Raw genomic sequence first — 20,883 nt, 5'->3', positions numbered from 1 at the left:
AACACGTGGCGTAAAAAACCTACCCCCCGAGTTTTACGATTTACATGACATATTTAGAATATGAAGGCATTTGAAGAGCCATGCTTTTCAGGGAACATGTCTTATCTGATGTTCTTCCACACTTGCATAATAAGAATGATAAAGTTCACAAATTATTTGTCACCTCTTCCCAGAACTCAACCTTCTCTTTAAGTCTGCAAATTAACACCAACTTGATAAAAGAATTGTATATACAATAAGTTGAGTACAATAAATTATAAACTACAAAACATCAGGAAATGCGACTAATTAATGCATCACGGCGTAAATGAATACGGACTTTTAGATTCTGCACAACGAGAACGTGGACTGCCCTTTTAAGGTAATGTGACGTCCTTTTAAGGCACTGGCAGTGACGTCACATTGCCTTAAAAGGGCTGTCCGCGTTCTCGTCGTGCAGAATCTAAAAGTCCCTAATGATACACGCCAGTAACGTACGCAGGATTTTTTTAAGGGGGGGGGGGGCTAACATTTTTAAATCGGGCCGAAAACGAATCAGCCAGCCGCTGAATAAGCGGGGGGGGAGGAGCAATTTTTTTGATGGAGCCCTGAAAAATATGACCATTTCACAAGTATATATGGTGACATCCTTGTTGAGGTGTACACTAGCTGCTCCCAATAAATTTGCTATAGTTTTTTTTGTTCAGGACATGATTGTGCCAATATAGTTTGTTCTTAATAGATAAAGTTTATATCTTCTCACAACTGTATTGATCAATCCAAGAGTCAAAGAGCTTGTTCAATAAAGTTCAGGATAAACGATTATACTCACTATCACTTCATGAAAAGAGGCAAGAAAATTTATTCCAACTTTATTGGCAACATTGTACATTGTAATAACCAAGTCACACCTCCAAACCAACTCCAAGTCGATTCCAAATTGACAAGCTGGAGTTTGACCAGGGGGATTAGACCTCCCTGTAAGGTCACTGACAGGTGGTTATCTCACCAAATCAGCTCTCAATAAACGTAAGAAAAAGGGGATCATGGGGAACCAACGGATTAGGCATTAATTGCTATTTAGAGGGCGCAAGTAGCTATACATGTAAGTAGTATAGTGGGGCTTTAAGTAGAAGTTCGCCGACAGCCCTTTGAATACATTTAACACGTTTTTCAATTTGATATCGGTGACTTTAGTTTTATTTACCAGGGTTTGGTTTAAACATGCCCTGGCCATAGCTTAATACTTCCAGTGGCGCAATGTGCAAAAACGTTGAGGGGGGCAGAACAACAACCCGCATAGCCACCACTCTTACATGTTACATAAAGGCCCCGCGGAACTTTTTTTAAAGTGGGGGGGGGGGGGCTAAAGGATTTACAATCAGGTAGAGCGTAGCGAGTGAAGCGGGTGGAGCGTAAATTGGCGTGGGTCCAGGAGAAAAGCCCCGACTGTCGTCAAGGGGAGGATTGAGCCTCCGGAAGCTCAGGGGTTTTAAGCATTTGATTTCGGTCAGATGAGCATAATTATTTGTATACCTTATTTGTGACACTGGCAGGTCGGAGCCCCCAAAACCTCAAGGGTTTAAGGCCTTAAACTACGGATAAGCATCCAGGGGCAACCTTAGGGCCCTTAGAGGGATCCAGGGGCCAGAGCCCCTGAAGCTCATTTGTATTAGGCTTTTAAATATGGTCAGACGAGCATAATTAAGTTGATACCCCATTTGTGACACTGGCAGGTCACTATTCTATTTCTTTCTATTTCTCTTTAACATAATTTTTTCAAAAATTGAGGGGGGCATGAGCCACCTGAGCCCCAACGTTTCGCGGGCCCTGACATGTAGGCTTCTGAATAAGTATATTTTTTGCCTGACTTTGAATTTGGGAATTTGTAGTTTTTCAAACAAACGCATAAAAAAGTATAATTTACAAAAAAAAGTGAAAACATCCCGGACAATACTGGTATTGAATTAGAAATAAACCACGACTTTGAATTTTATTTGGGGGTAACTGCCCCCCCCCCCCCCCCCCACCCCCATCAATACGCCCGTGATTACTTCAAATCATCAGATCATCGCGTCGAGTCGGATAGTGCGTTACCCGACCTTCTATGAAACATGCCCCTTTATTCTCGAAATTTCGGGGGTAATGTTCTTGAAATAAACCACTCTTATCTACGAATGGTCTGGTCCGAGAATGCGAAATCCCTACGTCAAATCTACGGCAGGTCGCGTCACGTTCCGTTTTCGTTTCATGAAAGGTCGTGTAACGCGACCACCTGACCAGACGCGATAGCCAGATGATTCGAAGTAAGCCCCTGGTCATTGGTGTGACCATGTGATAAAGATGACGATGATAAATTAACAATGATCTTATAGAGAAGTTGCTTATAGTGAGGGTAAAAATTAGAAAAGTGATCCTGTTCCTAAATTGAGGAATACCATGGTAGCAATGTCACATCGCTACGTCGCAATTCTAAGCCATACTAAAATGTTACATGGTGCGCAAATTTATATATATACAGCTTCCATATCATACAGAGAAAGGTAGGCCTTAGAACTTAAACGCGAGTTTGTGTTAGAATCTAGTTGGAAATGGCACCACTACAGTTCCTCTCAAAAACACTATATGAGCAGACGGAAGAGGGAAATGATTGTATCTTGAAATTAATCAATTTTGGTCTGCTTGTGGTTACTTGTAAATTAAGGAAATTGGAAATGAGGACATTAAGCAGTCTTAGGGAAGAGCAAACTTGAGATTGTTAGTTGTAGGATCCAGAGGGTTATACAATATTGAAAGTTTAATAAAGTTGAGGGAAAGAACAAGGAATATTTGATTTTTTTTTAAGTAAACGAATAAGCGTCATTAAAGTGAGCATCGAATATAAAATGAATAGTGAATATTTAAACAAAACTTTGATGTAAATCAATAAACTTTAGAAAAATGTAAGGGAAAGCGTTAAACATAAATATGACGTTGATGATTGATTATCGTATTTTTCTACTGTACTCATACGATTTTGTCGTATTTTGAACATGTTTTCGTATAGAATATGGACAGTGCTTACCCAAAAAAGTGAACTCAACTTTGGTAGCTTCCAATTAAAGAGTTATAACTTACGGGACATTGAACCATACTTCATTTTAAAGGAGGAGAACTAATAGCCTTTCTAATGATACCATTTTTATAATTTTGCTGCCAAGGATGACTGAACAGCAGGCTTTTCAAAAAGTATTGTCAAAATCCTCTTGCACCAAGTTTGGGCAATAAATGTGGGTCAAAAGCCATTATCTGTTTGTTATCTCAATCCAAAAAAAATTGTTCATTTATTTACATTGACTATTAGGCACTTGAAAAAAAAGGTGTTAATATCAACTCAAACTCAGGGAAATGCTTACTACAAGCACAATGTATGATATTCTCTTCGTTATGATGATTACAATCTTGACTTCATTCGCATCCCGTGTTTAAGGTAACCTCATCAAAGTTTATATCGGATTTTTTTTTTTTTAATGAAATTCCGCTGTCAATTTCTTTGATACTTGTCATCATATGTGTTCTTCTTGAACTTTATGTTTTCATTCGCCATTCGAGATAAACACTTTATGCCCCTTACGTGTGCATGTGAAATAGCGCAGTGGACATGTGAGCAGAGAGAACTTAGATATCATGAGACAAGTTATCCTAGAATGATTGAAACAAGGTGTAGCTGTGAAAGCCTAGATACCTTGATTTGGATTTTGATTTGATTTATTTATTCTCCGAATTTACAATTAAAACATGATATATATTCAGAACATTTACAACATAATGTAAATAGGCATATAAAACAAACATAATATACCATGTAAAAGAGACAAGAAGGAGACAATAATGAAGTCGGAAGGACACCCATTTCAGTCAAGCCATAGAGACAAGACTGACAGTCTTCCATGGGCTCCAAGATGATTGTTATGATATTAACTATAAATTGTGTAGTGAGGAACAAGACTGACTAAACAAACAATTATCCTGAAAAAATATATCCTAAATCCAAGTAACAGCTTACATGAGATCAGGGACGAAGGCAAATTGCCTTTTTTTAAATACTTTAAGACTACATGGGAGTTTTAGGTTTGCGGGGAGATTATTGAATTGAATAGCACCTCTAGTAAGAGAACGTACGTTTACAATATACTGTTCTGGGTTTTGCCAACAATCAGAAAAAATGAGCAAGGAGTGACAAAGTTCTGTTTGTTTAAAGTAGTGCTTGCATTTCCATAATTTTATCAAACGAATTCGTTTTCATTGGCTGTCTGCCCTAGCAACAAACGGAATTAACAAAAGACTTAACTCCGTTTCGTTGACAATCAGCCGTAGACGAAAGACTTCATGCATGGCTGATTGTCAACAAAACGGAGTTTATTTTGTTAATTCCGTTTGTTGCTAGGCCAGGCAGCCAATGAAAACGAATTCGTTTAATGAAATTATGGAAATGCAATCACTACTTTAAACAAACAGAACTTTGTTATTCCTAGCTTATTTTTTTCTGACTGAGGTGTCATATGAAAGGGCAGAAACTCAACTTTCTAGAAATGTGATTTTTCTCTTTGAAATTCAAATACCGTCCGCCAAATGACTTTTTGGTTTCTTCTCTTCAATTCATTTTAATCACTCATGCGTGAAATATGCATTATATGAGTTGCATCAAAGGAAAAAGGAGGATCTAAGCTTGACAAATATGTATCATTTATCAATTACAATTGTGATTAAGTTATGATAAAACATCGATAAATCTCGGTTTCGTTTCTTCTGGGGCGCACTGTATATTCGACTATGATGTAGATGAGTTAAATAGGGTATATATACGACGACCTTTTAAGTAACTAGCACACCATGATAAACAATCAAATCAAAGAGTTTTAAGAGATGGAGTTCTATCTAGCTCATTCCTTTTGTACCATCTTCGATGCCGCCAGGAGAAATATGTCAGGCATGTGCTTAACTGGATCTTACTTGCAGATACGTAGACAAAAGATTCCTGCCTAGCTGCAAACTAACGGACCACTTTCAAAGGGAAATATGCTTTTGTAATGATAATTACTTTTCGCTACCACTCTCGTCTGATAATACGAGCAGTATACACACTGCTTACCTTTACAGGAGGCAAGGGAAAGGAAATGGAGCAAAATTTCCTGAAATATTAATCAAAATTACTCGACTGGGCATGTTTGGGCACTAATCTGACATATAACATCATAAACAACTATACATGAACAAATTCACTTTTTATTTTCGTGAGCCGGAAGTAGTCGGTAAAGTGTTAAATTGCAGGTTTTAGGACTGTAAAATTTTACTATTTTTCATAAACTACAGCTGCTATCATACAATGTAAGCAAATTTCTTGACACAATTAGGCTTTTGTATTCATCTTTTATCATCTGTTCGATTTCCCCTTGTTAGTTCAAAACAAAAGTGAAATATTAAAAGGCCGATGGCATCGAAATACAAGTGTATTCCTGTTGGTGTGCAGTCCTGCATACATCTTATATTTTGATATGTAAACTTCTGAATTTGTTTCATAGATTTTTAAATATTTTTTGACTTTGCCGAAGTCGACCACCTGTTACAATACGTAATAAAATAGCAACATATAAGTTGCTATGTCAGACATGCTGTAGTATCACCAGGAAGACAAAGGCAATGATGATGTATTGTACATATGTATGGAAGCATGCAATTATATTATGAACGTGTGCTACGCTGGGGGGAATTCCATACCATTGTCTATTCTAGAATATTAGTTTAGTCTGACATGTCTGACATAGCAACTTATATGTTGCTATTGTTTGTGGTATTGTAATAGGTGGTCAACTTTGGCAAAGTTACATGCCACTTTCTCAAGTTAGCTCATTGATGTCACAAGGGGAATGAGATCTTGAAGTTTTTGGGGTGGAGCTTATAGCAAGTTTGTAAAACAAATATTTCAAAAAATATTTAAAAATCTATGAAGCAAATTCGGAAGTTTACATATCAAAATATTAGATGTATACAGGACTGCAAACCAACAGGACTGTGAAGACAAAAATCACAACTCAAGCTTTTCAACGATATTGGCGACTTCGAACCTCGGACATCAACGGTAACAGCACACCTGGCACACCAGTAGATTCTATTGAGCAACCATAGAAAACGGCAGCTGCTTGGAATAATTTGTTGCCAGTTGAATCTCCAGCTCTTAAGTCTCCTTGATCAGACGATACACCAATCATAGATAGCTTGTTCAAAAGAATATCAGGATCAATGGTTTCAAACCCCGCCCCCCCCCCCCACTCAGTGTTATTTAGGGTACGCATATGCGTGTTCCAACCGACCCCCCCCCCCCCCCCTTTTCAGCAAAAGTCCGGTGTGTAAAGTCAATACGGCTCGACCTTTTTCTTTTGTATACGAGCCTTTTTCAGCACCCCCCCCCCCCCCCTTTCAGCAAAAGTCCGGTGTGTAAAGTCAATACGGGTCGACATTTTTCTTTTGTTACGAAAAGGACATTTTGGCAACACGCATGGGGTCCGTCCGTTTTAGGAGTGGGGGGCCGGGTTTCAAACGCCTTTCAAGTCTATAAAGATCGCGTCAGTGTACAGACCAGTCAGCCAATCATCGGTAACTTTTACCAGGGGGGTAATGGTCGAATAATTTTTTCTAAAACCCGATTGAGCTTCGGACAAACTATTGCATCTCAAATAATCAGCTAACTGTATTTGAGGATATCGGATATGGAAGGTAGAATAGATATCGGTCTGTATTTATTTGGTGATGTTTATCACTCGATTTATGAACAGATACTATCTTAGATCTCTTCCATCTAGTGGGAAACACGTGTTCAGATAATGATCTATTAAATATGAGTGTCAGTGATGGTAAAATAGTAGGAATTGCTATTTTCAACATAATCATAGAAATATTATCAACACCTATATGCTTTTCATTATTATTCATCCTGAGATAATCTTTTTAACATCATCATCTGTAACAGGATTAAATTCAAAACATGAGTTAAAATAGCTTTGAAGAATAAAACGATTAAGTACGAGGCAAACTTCATCTTTTAAAAGGATTTAAGATCAAGTAAGCACACGCATAATTATGGCCTGACACACATTGGCTCCTCAAGCCCAAACTTGAAGCAAGGCTGTTGTTGTTGTTGCTGGTGGCGGTGGTTTTTATGGCGTTTTCCATCGTCGTTGGATGATTTTCGCTAAAAGGCGATCTTGACAAAACTTTAAAAAAATAAATTTACGATAACATCCGCGACGAAATACGCGACGTCGCACATTACGTCGTGAATTTTACAACAAAGAGTCGCGATGTCCCTTCATGGCCACCATAAAAAGTGAGTACAAAGACCCAATGTTTATAAATGTAATGGTTCCTGGGAGAAATTTCAATTATTTAAACATATTTGTGGCTTACACCCAGTAAATAAGATCGATTGATCGATCTGTATTGAAAAATAAGTCAGAAAAAATCATGGAACCAGCGGGATTTGAACCTGCATCTACTGCTTGCCGGCAGCGACTTTACCACCAGGCCATCACTGGAATGAATCAGGAAAGCTTAGGTATTTGTTCTAGTCGGGCGCGTACACAGGATTTTTTCAGGGGGGGGTTAACATTTTTAAATCTGGCCGAAAAAAAACGACTCAGCCAGCCGCTAAATAAGCAGGGGGGTAAGAGGACACTATACCCAAGAAAAAAATACCAAAGGGGGGGTTTACCCCCCCCCCCCCCCCCCCCCGTGTACGTGCCTGGTTCTAGTTCATCGTGACCGTGCCATGGACCAGTGATGGCCTGGTGGAAGAGTCGCTGCCCGGCAAGCAGTAGATGCAGGTTCAAATCCCGCTGGTTCCAAGATTTTTTTCTGACTTGTTTTTCAATACAGATCGATCAATCGATCTTATTTACTGGGTGTAAGCCACAAATATGTTTAAATAAAAGACCCGAATATACTCGTATTTACATGTATTTTTATTGTGAACTTAATTGTACTCTGAATAAAATACAACCGCTGAAATGTAAATAACAGCTAACAGATGCTAATCAGCTATCGTTCCAGTGGTAAGTCAAGAAACCTTTGGTCAAAGGGGGCAGATTACTGCCAACCACTAGTGGATTCAGGGGGGCGGGTCACAACCAGCCTGTTTCCCCTTTCACATCAATGCATTGATCTAAACATCAAGCACACAAGAGAAAAAATGTACCTCCTTTAGAAACTTCACTTTTATCTTTTCTTTTTCTCCAATTCCTTCTGTTATTTCTTTCCCTTTTATTTTTTTTTGGGGGGCGGGAGATTTGTCAAATATGCTTAGGATATGTGACCCAAGTCACCCAACCCCCTTTTTTAAAGTCTGGATATACTGCTAACCTAGCTCGATCATCTATCGTGTTCCACCTTACCCCTAGTCTAGAATCTGGCCTATCTAATTTTGATCTCCACCACACTAACGCTACCTCCCCTTCTTACTTGCTACCAGCCGAATATGGCGTGATCATGAAATTAGGACGCCCGCCGGCGTAGTAGTGTTACGGGAAGAAAAAAAGACGCCGCGCGTATAATGGGTTTGTTGATAACGCCATCTTCGGCGGCTTGAATCATTGTAGGAAATATAATATGAAGAACCAGACAGATTCTGGACTTCATTAAGCTAGCTAGCTGTCACACTGACTGTAGGACAGCGCGTTATAAAGACCATGGACGATGACGAACACGGTCCTCGATGTTTCTCTTTCCGTCGTAGACGATGGGGATGGATCGTTACCATACCAACATTTCTGATCCAGCTCTTGGGAGTTGGTCTTCTCTATTCTTTCGGGGTCGTTACTATAGCCATGCAGGAAGAGTTTGAAGTAGGAGTAACAACCGCAGGTAATGTTCATTAGTATGTTGGATTATTGTCGCAGTCTCTCCCGGTTTGGTTATAAACTTATACGACACTATTCGACAATTGCTCTGCGTCACTTTCCTGCACTACCCGAATTCTTAATTTCAACCATGGACCTAACATTTTACCTAACACCCTTTACTTTCGGAAGACAAAGTTTTAAAATTAGAGATTTATACCTATTCATTTTTCAGTATGTCTCGCCAAGAACTCCCATCAACTATAATTGAACTCCTTACACAAAATGACGCTATACACACATACCAAAACACGAAGTGCAAACTATCATCTTTCTCTAACCAGGACAGTTTTCGCCCAAAAAACAATTTCATACACAAAACCAAACTACTGGAGCAACATTGATCTGTATCTCTAACAGCTTAAAAACTGTGACAGCTTCAAAAAACATATTAAATTGTTATTATTGAATTCGTACGTGTAATGCACAAATTTACTATACTATTTGTTTCCCGACTGTGACTCCCGACCCTATCTATACAGCTATCTTGTTCATATCATTACTTATTACTCTGGTTTTTGTTTACCCAAGGAGGCTAAATGACTTATTGGTATCTACATTAGCTACGTTTACAGTTGAATGTATGTACAGTGCATTCACGTATTGTACACAAACATGAATATAGTGACGATTAATTAATATAATGGCTTAGATCAATAGCACTTTCTAAATATTTATCGAGTACTTACTCACTTGCCAAGATATTATATATATCAGTTACAACAGTTTCTCGTCCAGATTTTTTGAAAATGAGGAGGAGGGAATTTAATGTTATTTGATATTCGATGTTTTGTTCTGTACATAAACATTTTATTGGGACAACTTCAATTAAAACGTTATTTGTACCTGCACTGCAAAGGTTAAAACAAGGTGAAATTATTTTTTTTTGTCATGATATTTTGACTAGTACCCCCATTGTCTATTTATCCTGAGATTGTTGTTGAATTAATTTCAGAACAAAAATTTCAAATAACAAAGAAAGAAGTTGGAATGAAAAAAGGAGGAGTGGGCGAGAAGCTGCTTATCTTCATGTAGCCTTATTGTTATTAAACAAGGTCAAGTAAGGCGGTTATATTAACCTCTTAGTTTGTTTGCGAGCCACTGTCACGCTCTTAATCAAAGGAGCTATTAGATTATGCATGATGTTATTCCGTCAAAGTTTAGAAGACACACCATATAATCGGCAGTCAATGCATGGTTATGATCTGTCCTCGGTTGACCGTGACCTGCTTGTTTAATTTAGACCAGATTAAGCAATTGTTCCATCTAGACTAAATAGACAGGGGATCTGTGAAGTACATCAGTAAGCACAATGACCCCCGATAATCACTTGCATGACTGTGTTGCTCAGTGGCGGATCCAGGGGGGGGGGGCAATTTTTCAAATTTCCGACGGCCAAAAAAATAGTTTTTTGGTCACGAAATTTTTAAATTTTTAAATTTGCTCCGTTGGGGGGGGGGGGGGAGTAAGGTCTTTTTATGTCAGCCATTGCCATATTTTTTATTTTATTATTTATTTATTTTTAATAAAGTTTTTAATAATTTTTTGTTTTGGCCGGGGGGCACGTCCCTGTTTTTCAGTACATTTTGGGCGAATTTAGGGATAATTTTAACATATTTTTTTGGCCGGGGGGGGGGGGGGCACGTGCCCCCTGAGCCATCCCTTCCACCCCCCCCCCCCCCCCCCCCTGGATCCGCCACTGCGACCAATAGGCCTTGTGCGTTATTGTTCCAGTTATGGGTCATTCCATCGGGTTGGGTCATAAATTGTGACATGAAGGTTCAAAATTCAGAGTTGTTGAATAATTTGTTTATTGTTATATCCTGTTTTTAACACTCATTCTTCAATAGATTCCACTGGAATTGTGTGTATTCCTTCGTACACTTTCATTTAAAATGAAAAAACAGACACACCAAAAAACCAACGTTACAAGGACATCTTTTTTTACTTGCTCATTTATTTTCTGATCTGAAACTTTGTCACAGTCTGTACTCCACTTTTTTGTGTGTGGAAAACATTTAGATGATGGGAGCAATAGTTTAGAATACTTAAAACTTGAACACAGCAACATTATATCAATTTATAAACATGAAACAAATGAGGAACTAGCAATCTTCAGATCATGTTTTTTTCTAAAGGGCAATCTTTTCTCTTGCATAGAAAATCTTGGCTACATTCCATGAAATGTGCCAATTAATTGATGCATGAAACATATTTAATGAGATGATAACACAATTGAAAGGAAACCTGCAAGATTTATGGTCTATATTCACCTCAACACCTCCAGTTACCTATGTTACACGGACATCATGTCCGAGTAACATCAGTATGATATTAGAGTAACTATCCTCTTATACTCATTAAAAAATGACAGACTACATCAAATGTCATCTGAAATATATTTTATCCCTTGATCAGTAAATTAAAAAACAGTATTCATACAAGAGGTATATTGATAGATATCAATGATCAACTTTATATCTTCTTCAAAATAGTGATTAGATTGGAAAGATCTTTGTTTTCCAGGAAGGTTTCGATGACTGGTCATTTTGCCTGCTCTCTTGATCTCTCTCTGCCGGAGCTGAATCCTCAAGGGAGGTATAGGAGCCATGAATGAAATGGATGCAGCAATCTAATAAATATGCATGAAAAGAAATAAATAAAAACCAATGATTAAAGAATATTAAATGAGATAAAAATAAAACAAAACTGTAAACTGTTTCTGTGATTTTTCATTTCAAACGTGTGTTGTGTTTGCAATTATCAAGTACTTCTATCTAGATCTGTTGTAAAATCAAATTGTAAGAATTAAGGATGGAACAACTAGACAGAGGATTGCAAGATGGATAGGGAGTTCCTCACTTTTGGCTTGTTGCATGCCCAAATAGAAGTAGGTATTATTATTGGTTGTTCATTTTGATTTTTCTTTTAAGTTTAATATTTGTGTTGAATTATAAATTTTTGTTAAAAAATTATATTTGTTATTTATCATTATTTGGAGGGGAGGGAAGGTGTTGAAGCCCCTTATCCCTCACTTCAACCTTTGGATGAGGGGGAAGGGGAGCCAGATCAATGATTATTTAATTTATTTAAAAAAAAAAAAAAAAAATTATATTAACAAAAAAAAAAGGCTCATTACATCATTGAATCGGAGGGGGGGGGGGTGCCCTCCCCCTTTAACCCATTCTTCTCTATCTCAACCCCAACCCTCAACCCCCTTTTTTGCCCAAAAAGTTGTGTATTTTGGGTCTCAGATTGAACTTCCTAACTTGAAGGAAGCAATGTTCAATAACTTGTGTTTTTCGTTAGGCTTAGCCATCATTGTTCAATGACAATTAATGGCACCATATAAATAATATTAATTAATTTAAAACTTGTCAGAAAAAATCTGAGGTGTAGGAACATCATGAATATCATTATTTACGGGATTCTTATAACTAAATTCAATTTCTGTTTAAGAAACTAGCTTTTTAAGGGTAAAAGTCCGGCATTGATTTTGCATGTTTCGTTATAACACATATATCAGTATGTGGGACAACAGTAAAATATTCACTCACATGTGATGGTTTGAAAACCGGTTTAAGTTGAAAATAACACAATTTAAAACGGAATTACATTTTTAAAACATGGAATTTCATTGTCCATGATAATAATTCGGGCCATAAAAATAACTTTAAAAACATATTACGTACCAATTTGGGCGCTGACGGGCGAAAATGGCTGCACCACGTTACAAAGACATCTTCACGTTTGTGGTTGCACTGTAGGGGTAGGTCGTCGCAGTCCGGCAAAAAACATGTTCTGCGCATTCGCGAATAACTAGCAGGTCATTTTAACACCGAAAACTGAAGCTAGCGGGCTGGTTTATATCTCAAACACCGTAATTTCACACCTACGTTACCAAATTACGAAGGACATCGCGCCCGATTTTCGCGGTAAATTAATTGTTTTCTTATATTTACCGACCGATTTAATCATCATTCTTTCTACATATGTTCTTGAGGGGTTGTACCTTCCTAATAGGATGAAACTTTCTGAGAAAATATCCTGCTAAATTTGTGTAAAATGCTAGAATTACCGCCGTTACGAAAAAAGTGCCTAGGACATCGTTGGTAACGTAGGTATTGTGTTTTTTCAATATGAAATAACTTGCCGATTTTTTGCACATTTCACTTGAGCTTCTCAGACATAGTAGAGGTACTAAAGGTGACATGTTTTAAGTAGGAAACATTGCATTATGATGAACTTTTTTCCAGAAATAAGTTCATGAAAATGACATGTTTTCATGTCACAACTTTCACCCTCAAAATCGCTGAGACATCGGTAGTAAAACTCTCACCAAAAAAAAATATGATGAAGAAGTTTCTGTTTTCATGTTTATTTATTCTGTACTACATTACTCTTCAATATAACATACTTTTATTTTTCTAAAAATACATTCAAATTTGAGTAAATAGCTTCTAAACATTCAAACACGTGAAAATGCTGAAAAGACCCAACCCGATGGAATGACCCTTATCGATCGAATTATTGACCGCCGCGCCGGTCTTCCCGTAGAGTATAAAACACGCTTGCTTACATTAGTTTTTATCACCTGACGAAGTGTTGCAGCAGCGCACGAAACGTCGTGATCTTTTAGATTCCTTATTGACCACATTGCGAGACAAACGAATATCACTAGCAATATTATTTTCGATAAAATGGTTTAGTTTCATCTGTTTATATAACAATATTATTTTCGATAAAATGGTTTAGTTTCATCTGTTTATATAACAATATTATTTTCGATAAAATGGTTTAGTTTCATCTGTTTATTTTCCTTTGTATTATTGAAGGAATATATTCTTTTTATTTTGTTCAACATTTTCGAAGCACAAACCAGTTTAAAAGTCATAATTTTTGCACGTTTTGTAGAGCCATGTTTGTTTCGTACGAGGTTGAAAAAATCTAAAGCCTCGGTCACAAATACCATTACGAACTACTACGAACGCCGTACTAACGATTTTCAGACTATTTCGTAAGATCTTCTTAAGAAGGCCGTAGGAAACCAGCGTTCGTAGACCGTTCGTAAGTTTGCAGACTGGTCGATGGTCTTGTTCAAGATCTTTTAACCTCGTACGAAACCCTCTCTTCTTAAGGCGGCCGTAAGAACGTCGTAAGAACATTGTAAGAACCACGCAAGATCTTCGTACATTTCGTGGAGTCGAGAGACAATTCTAGAAGCCTCAAATTCTTACGATAATCGTAAGAACAACTTATTAAGTTGTTCATAGAGGGCTCTTAACGCGTTCATAAGAACGCCTTACGAACGGAAAATTCGTATCGTCTTCGTACGAACGACTCATGGCGTTCGTAAGGCGCTCGTAAGGTGTACGTACACAATTTATGCAGTGCTTTTTTGCAACCCGACAAAATATATAAACAAATCGTAAGATCTTCTTACGAATGACTTGAGAATGCCGTCAGTTACACGTAAGACAATCTTGCGAGAACAACAACTCGTAAGTCTGATGTAAGAAGAACTCAAGGCATTCTTAAGAAAAAAACGAAAAATTAAATTTAGTTCGCGATCGACCATACAAACTTTTTGGCGAATGGCATCCTATGTTTCGGACCTTACAACTTTCATAGAAATCATTTCTGGACCGTTAAATATAAAAAGCTGTCAATCCGGCAACTTGCATGTGATCAGACCGAATGCTGTGTGCCAGTCATCGATGTTAATTATGTATTGTTTCGTTATCATTTCTGTCCGATTCTACGGAGGTCTTTCAAGGAGATCACATGGTTCGAACTCGACCTGGGAAGTTTGAATCGTATCTCATCCTAGACACATTGGACATGCTCTTCCACAAACCCTGAGCAGTCCAGGGACGGTGTCCTTGATTTTGCCAAGTAGAAATAAGTTCCTTTCATAATTTTATCTTTAGTGTTTTCTGATAATTTCTAAAGGTTGGATTCCCACCATCGCAACAGGACTCAACCTCATCGGGGGTGTGTTGACCGCTGAGATTGTGAAGAAGACTAGTCATCGCCTGGTGGCCGTCTTGGGCATCTCTTTCTGCTTCTGTGCCTGCCTCATCACGTCGTTCATGCCGAGGTTTTTCCCGATAATCTTTACCTTCGGGATTACGTACGGGATTGGTTTGGCCTTGTCCACTATTACAGGAATGATCACCATAGTTGAATGGTTCCCAAAAACCTCTTGTGCGAGAGCACTTGCATTTGCAGTGGCTGGGACCTCCACAGGTAAATGCATTTAATTATTATATTCGCGTAGACTACTTTTAATATGTAGTGAAAGGCCCCACCTTTGGCTTAACAGTGGGCACTCAGATTTTCTTTTGATCGAGGTCAATTTGTCGACTTCAAGTCATATGGTAACTTACGCTTTTCAAATAGTTTGTTGGGGGATATGTGGATGGTTATGCAAGTCTTGGTCGTTTATATATATTATATATAAAATAAATGATAACCAATAGCCAATGTGTAGTGTCTGGTAACTCAGGGGTAATACTTCGGATTTTCGGGAAAAGGAGGAGGCGGCAGTGAAAGAAGCCAAACAAATGTGGACAAGATCAAATGTCTCTCTTTGTCACCCCCCCCCCCCTTTCTCTCTCTCTCTCTCTCTCTCTTTCCATCTATCTCTATCTCTCTCTCTCTCTCTCTCTAAAGGTATGCTGGTGCTGAACCCGGTCATGTACAAGCTGGTGTCAGGAGTGGGATGGCGTAACGCTTTAAGAATCATGGGCTCAGTTCTCCTTCTCGTTGGCTATGCAGCGAGTGCCACTTTCTCCAAACCCGTCAGGAAGTCTGGTACACCGACATCAGCTGATGATAAACCATCCGGGATGGACTCGATTGAGACGACAGTATCTTTCCTCGGAACGGCTGAAGGAGCTATTGAAAGTCCGATTTGCGATGGGACAACAAAGTCATCCAGTCTATCTGATGTAGCGGACCGTTCAAGGAACTCTTATGACCTATTGCTATTTCCTGAATTTTGGATGATGTTCTTTGGCATGATCATCTCGGCAATGTCCACCACTCTCTTCTTTTTTTATTGGGTAAGCTGCAGAGACTTGTATAAATTGAACCGATCCACCTTCCTGTTATTATCATGACCAATCATTAAAATCTTCATTATTTTATAGTTAAAGACATGAATATATTATGATATTAGATAGCTTAGACAGATACTGAGATGTGATTGGTCCAGAGCTCGTCACATGATATCAATTGTGAGGATCCAAATTGTTATATTTTCGTGGCCGGTCACTTTTCAGTGTTATATTAACCAGCTGGTGAAATGATTATATTTTTAATCAATGCATGTCGCCCTCTTGAGGACCGTATGTCACCAATTACACACATTACACCACTACCGAGGGTCATTTTTTGTTTCATGATTATTTATTTTTTCCCCTTGAATTTTTTTTTTTTTGTCCCTTGAAATTATTTTTTTTCCCAATTTTTTTTTTATAAGAATTATCTCGAAATATTATTTTTCAGTCAATTTTTTTTTCTTACTTCTTTTTCTAAAATTTTGATTGATTTTGATTGTGATTGTTCAAAAAAAAATCAAACCAAGGCTATCTAATATGACAGTTATTGACTGGCAGGGGGAATATAACATTCTTTGGACCTGAAGGGAGTTATATTTTCCCTCGTGACCATATTTTTTTTTTTTTTTTTTTGAGGGGGGGGGGGGGTCTTGCTTATGCATGTAAACTGTATATTATGTATAAGTTCATAGAATTATATTTTTTTTTTGTTACTTTCTTTTCATTGGGAATTCTTTTTTATATGACGGAAATACAAAATGTCAAACGAAACGAAACGAACGAATGATGATGATCCACAGGGTTTATATGCATGGTGCTATATTTCTGTTTGAAATAAAACCTGAAAGGGCACATATGCTCATCCAATGAGGTCAGTATTTCCACATTTTTGCTGAAATAGGTAAGTTTTGAGGCATGAAAAGGCAAGGTCTTCATATTCCTTGAGATGTACCTGGAGAGTGAGACCTGGGCCCCGTCTCACAAAGAGTTGATATCAATCGCAACTATGTATATAAGAGATAGGAGACTGCAAACTTGCAATTGGTTGGAGCTTTGGAGGCAGGGGCGGCGATCCCGGGGGGACAGGGGGACACGCCCCCCCCCTCATTTTTTAGGGGGATCTCCCCCCCCCCCCCGTAAATTGTACTGACTAAAGACTGTAACACACTTTTAGTCTCTGGAGGGCCCAAGAGTGCAGCGTTTATATAGACAAATAAAAATGCAAAAATCTTCTCGCTCGGTAGCCATGTACAAGTAAATTGTGGAAAAGTGAAGTGTTTAAAAAGTATATTGCTTGTTTTATACTATAGTTTTGCTTAGGAATGTAATTATTTAATACAACAAAACTTTAAAAAAACCTGTGGAGGGTAGTCACTTCCGTCACCTTCACCCCTCTAGTTCACTATGCTCCCTCGCTCTGGCGTACTGATAGGGGGGCCTTGGGGCAGTTGCCCCCTCCCCCCCCCCCCCCCCCAATAAAATTCAAACGTAGTTTATTTCTAATTCGATACCAGTGATTTACAACAACAAAAACAAAAAAAAATTAAATGGCATGATTTCTCCCTGAGCTTCCTGGACGGCACCAGGACCCTAAGGCGGGCCCCGGGATGCTCATCTGACCATACTTAAATGCATAAAACCCCTGAGCTTCATGGGGTTCCGCTCCTTGACCCCCGCAGGGGCTTTGCCCCTGGACCCCACGCCAATTTATGCTCCACTTGCTTCGCTCGCTTTGCTCTAGGCTGATCGTAAATACTTTAGCCCCCCCCCCCCCCACTTTGAAAAACGTTCCACGGGGCCTGCATGTTACATGTAAGAGTGGTGTTGATGCGGATTTTTTTTTCTTCTCCCCCTCCCCAAGATTTTGGTCGCATTTCGTCCGTCCCCCCCCCCCCCCCCCCCCCCCCCCCCCGGTCATGAAAAGAAATCGCCGTCCCTGTTTGGAGGACTTGCGATTGATTTGGATTTGGATCAATCGCAACACTTTGTAAAACGGGGCCCAGATGAATGCAACGTAATACTAACGAAGCAAACTATATCTACTTTATTTTCGTGCACGCAGGTTAAGCTGATACTGACATTAGGGTTCCGCGAATCGACAGCTGCGCTTGCCATGACAGCTCTTGGAGCATCGGACCTGGTAGGAAAACTTCTCGTTTCAGGATTCGCAGATTACCTCCCATTCCCGAAGCTCTTTCTGTTCCACATCGCCTCCGTTAGTGGAATCGGACTGATGTTTGCTGTGCTAAACATTAAAACTGTTGTAGCCGTTTTCATCACTTCTGTCGGTAAGAGCAATACGTAATTTTAATTGGAATTCATCATCATTATATGCCATCATTAGTGGCGTATCCATGCCTTAGACTTTGGATAAAACAGGTGATTCATGCAGTTGCCGAAAAAGTTGGAATTTCTCTTTTCATGAAGTGATTGTGAAAATATGATTTATTCTTGATAACTCTTTATTTGAACAACTTAAAGAGTCGTAGAGACTGATCAATACAGTTCTGGGAGGATTATAAACTTTATCTGCCAACAATATATCATATTATCACAATAATTTCATAAATAGAGAGAAAGAAAAATTCTTCCAACTTCATGGGTAACAGTGTATTTCAGATGGAATTACACTAATGGCCCTGTTCCGAGTACTTTAGGGGGGATTGGAGACATTTTCTTTATTTCAAGATTAGAGCGATGTAATGGACGAGATGGAATGCTTGAGAACCTACGTCTTCAGGATAAATAATGATAGAATTCACCAGATACTATTCTGTTCATTGACCATATATCATTATCCAGAGCGCAATCGCAGGCGAACGATGCCATCATCACTCATTGCAAGATGTTCGATATATCAGTCGAAAGTTATGCATAGGCCTATCTGATATAGATTTATTTGTATGCTAGAACATGTTCCTAATTTCAATTATATTTTCGACAGGACTCCTTTCCATTTTATATTGCTTTATTCCGACATTCAGTATGCTTTATTCATTTTGGGAAAACGTGGTTCCCCTGTACTAATGATTTACATGTCGTTTTTACAAAGATCATTAAACCAGAGGTACGTTCAACCGAAGGTTCGTTATTCGGATGGTTCGTCACTCCAAATATGAAAGAGGGCTCATTTTAAAAATGAAAATTACAGGGTTTCCATAAATGAAATAAGTTACCTTCATAATAATGAACCCTATCTCAATGCATTATCGGAACTATGGACCTTCAGTCTTCAGACTGATATGACTCGCTTAAATTCATTTATTATCAAGATTTTATTGGGGGTGAATCAAGTGGGGGGATTGAGTGTCCCCCCCCCCCTCCCCCTCTAGAACCGCTATGGTGCCTCTGTGCCGCCCTAACTACCCCGTTCTCTTATCTACTTTTATTCTGTAACTACATGGTGCCCATCAGCAATTGGTGTATTTGTCCTCTCTCTCATCAATTCCTCACCGTACATCGTGTCGGCTCAAGTCTTCCCCGGACGTGGCGCCACGCCCATGACGACGTCCCTCATCGCCCCTGGAATTGGGACCATTCTGGGAACTGTTTACGGTAATTAAAACCACAATTTGAAGAATAAATGTCTTTTAGATATAACATGATCACAACCAGTGGCATACGCAGGATTTTTTCAAGGGGGGGGGGGGTTTACATTTTTAAATCGCGCCGAAAATTTTGCAACGCCTCAGCAAGCCCTTGAATAAGCGGGGGGGGGGGGGGGGTAAGAGCACTTTTTTGGGGGGGGGGCCTGCAAATTTCAAATTTTGGCCGACCGATACTTCGTTCAGTGAGAGGGGGGTAAGGTCACTTTTGGGGGGTCACCCTTTTGCACAATTTTTTTTTTTTCTTTTTTTTTTTCTATTAAACCAATTAGGTATATTGGTATAACTGTACCGGTAAATACACATGGCCTTTTTCGTAACGTCTGTTCCCCCACACTTTCAGCTTAAATCGCTAACGACTCCTATACGTTGCAATGTATCAAAATAATAATTCCCCGTATTAGTTTTAGAGGCAAATGAGTAGAAATTCCTATCGTCATTAGGGACCTCAATTTCCAGTTTATTCTTACAATCATGTTTCTTGTTTACAAATTGCTTTATGAATTACATATGTGTTAACTACTAAAGTGGCAAAGTTATGATGTATATATATATATCTATGTCTTATACATGTGTTTTCTCTAATATTTTTGTTTACATTGAATGTTTTAATCATTTTATCAGGCACCAGTGTGGACCAAACAGGCTCTTTTGATGGAACGCTCTACGGCTGTATGGGAGCATATGCACTTGCAATACTCCTTTTCTCCTCTGTACCTCTGTACCAGAAGTTATTTGCTTCAGAGAGGTACGTCATGTGGGATGATGTGTACAGATACAGAGGTGACAACGGTAGCCGTGGAAGCATACAAAGAAAGAAGGACTTGCACTGAACATCTTTTTTTAAATGGGAATGGAAATGATAATAGACTGAAAATAGGTGCACTTTGAAATCTCACAGCGAGGTGTGAGAAGTATTTCGAGATGAACTGGAGGATACTGTGATTATCAGCAACAGCAGCAGGAGTACCGACATCACCACAATCATCATCTGCATCAACCTCACCACCACCACCATCATCTGCATCAACCTTACCACCACAATCATCATCTGCAGCTCACCACCACAATCATCATCTGCATCAAGCTCACCACCACAATCATCATCTGCATCAACCTCACCACCACCACCATCATCTGCATCAACCTTACCACCACAATCATCATCTGCATCAAGCTCACCACCACAATCATCATCTGCATCAAGCTCACCACCACAATCATCATCTGCATCAAGCTCACCGCCACAATCATCATCTGCATCAAACTCACCACCACCATCATCTGCATCAAGCTCACCACCAC

At 38.9% G+C, this 20,883-nt stretch overlaps 1 protein-coding gene and 1 long non-coding RNA gene across 2 annotated transcripts; one reads left to right on the top strand and one right to left on the bottom strand.

Moving 5' to 3' along the window:
• The first annotated feature begins 8,699 nt into the window (after positions 1–8,699).
• Positions 8,700–20,630, top strand: LOC105439335 (monocarboxylate transporter 5-like). Its single transcript, XM_031000107.1, has 6 exons — positions 8,700–8,874; positions 14,862–15,158; positions 15,585–15,976; positions 18,036–18,261; positions 19,388–19,528; positions 20,203–20,630. Exons 1-6 carry the CDS (start codon positions 8,700–8,702, stop codon positions 20,409–20,411), a joined length of 1,440 nt encoding a protein of 479 aa, XP_030855967.1. The 3' UTR covers positions 20,412–20,630.
• LOC105438463 lies at positions 10,849–13,436 on the bottom strand. Its single transcript, XR_970972.2, has 2 exons — positions 12,602–13,436; positions 10,849–11,541 (listed from the first exon to the last, which is right to left on the bottom strand). It is a non-coding gene; the product is annotated as an uncharacterized LOC105438463 (long non-coding RNA).
• Positions 20,631–20,883: the final 253 nt, after the last annotated feature.

Source organism: Strongylocentrotus purpuratus, unplaced genomic scaffold (assembly GCF_000002235.5).
Source record: "Strongylocentrotus purpuratus isolate Spur 01 unplaced genomic scaffold, Spur_5.0 spur5_scaffold_6, whole genome shotgun sequence".
Taxonomy (NCBI): Eukaryota; Metazoa; Echinodermata; class Echinoidea; order Camarodonta; family Strongylocentrotidae; genus Strongylocentrotus; species Strongylocentrotus purpuratus.
Note: the sequence above shows the minus strand (reverse complement) of the source record. Positions and strands in the feature narration are given on the sequence as shown.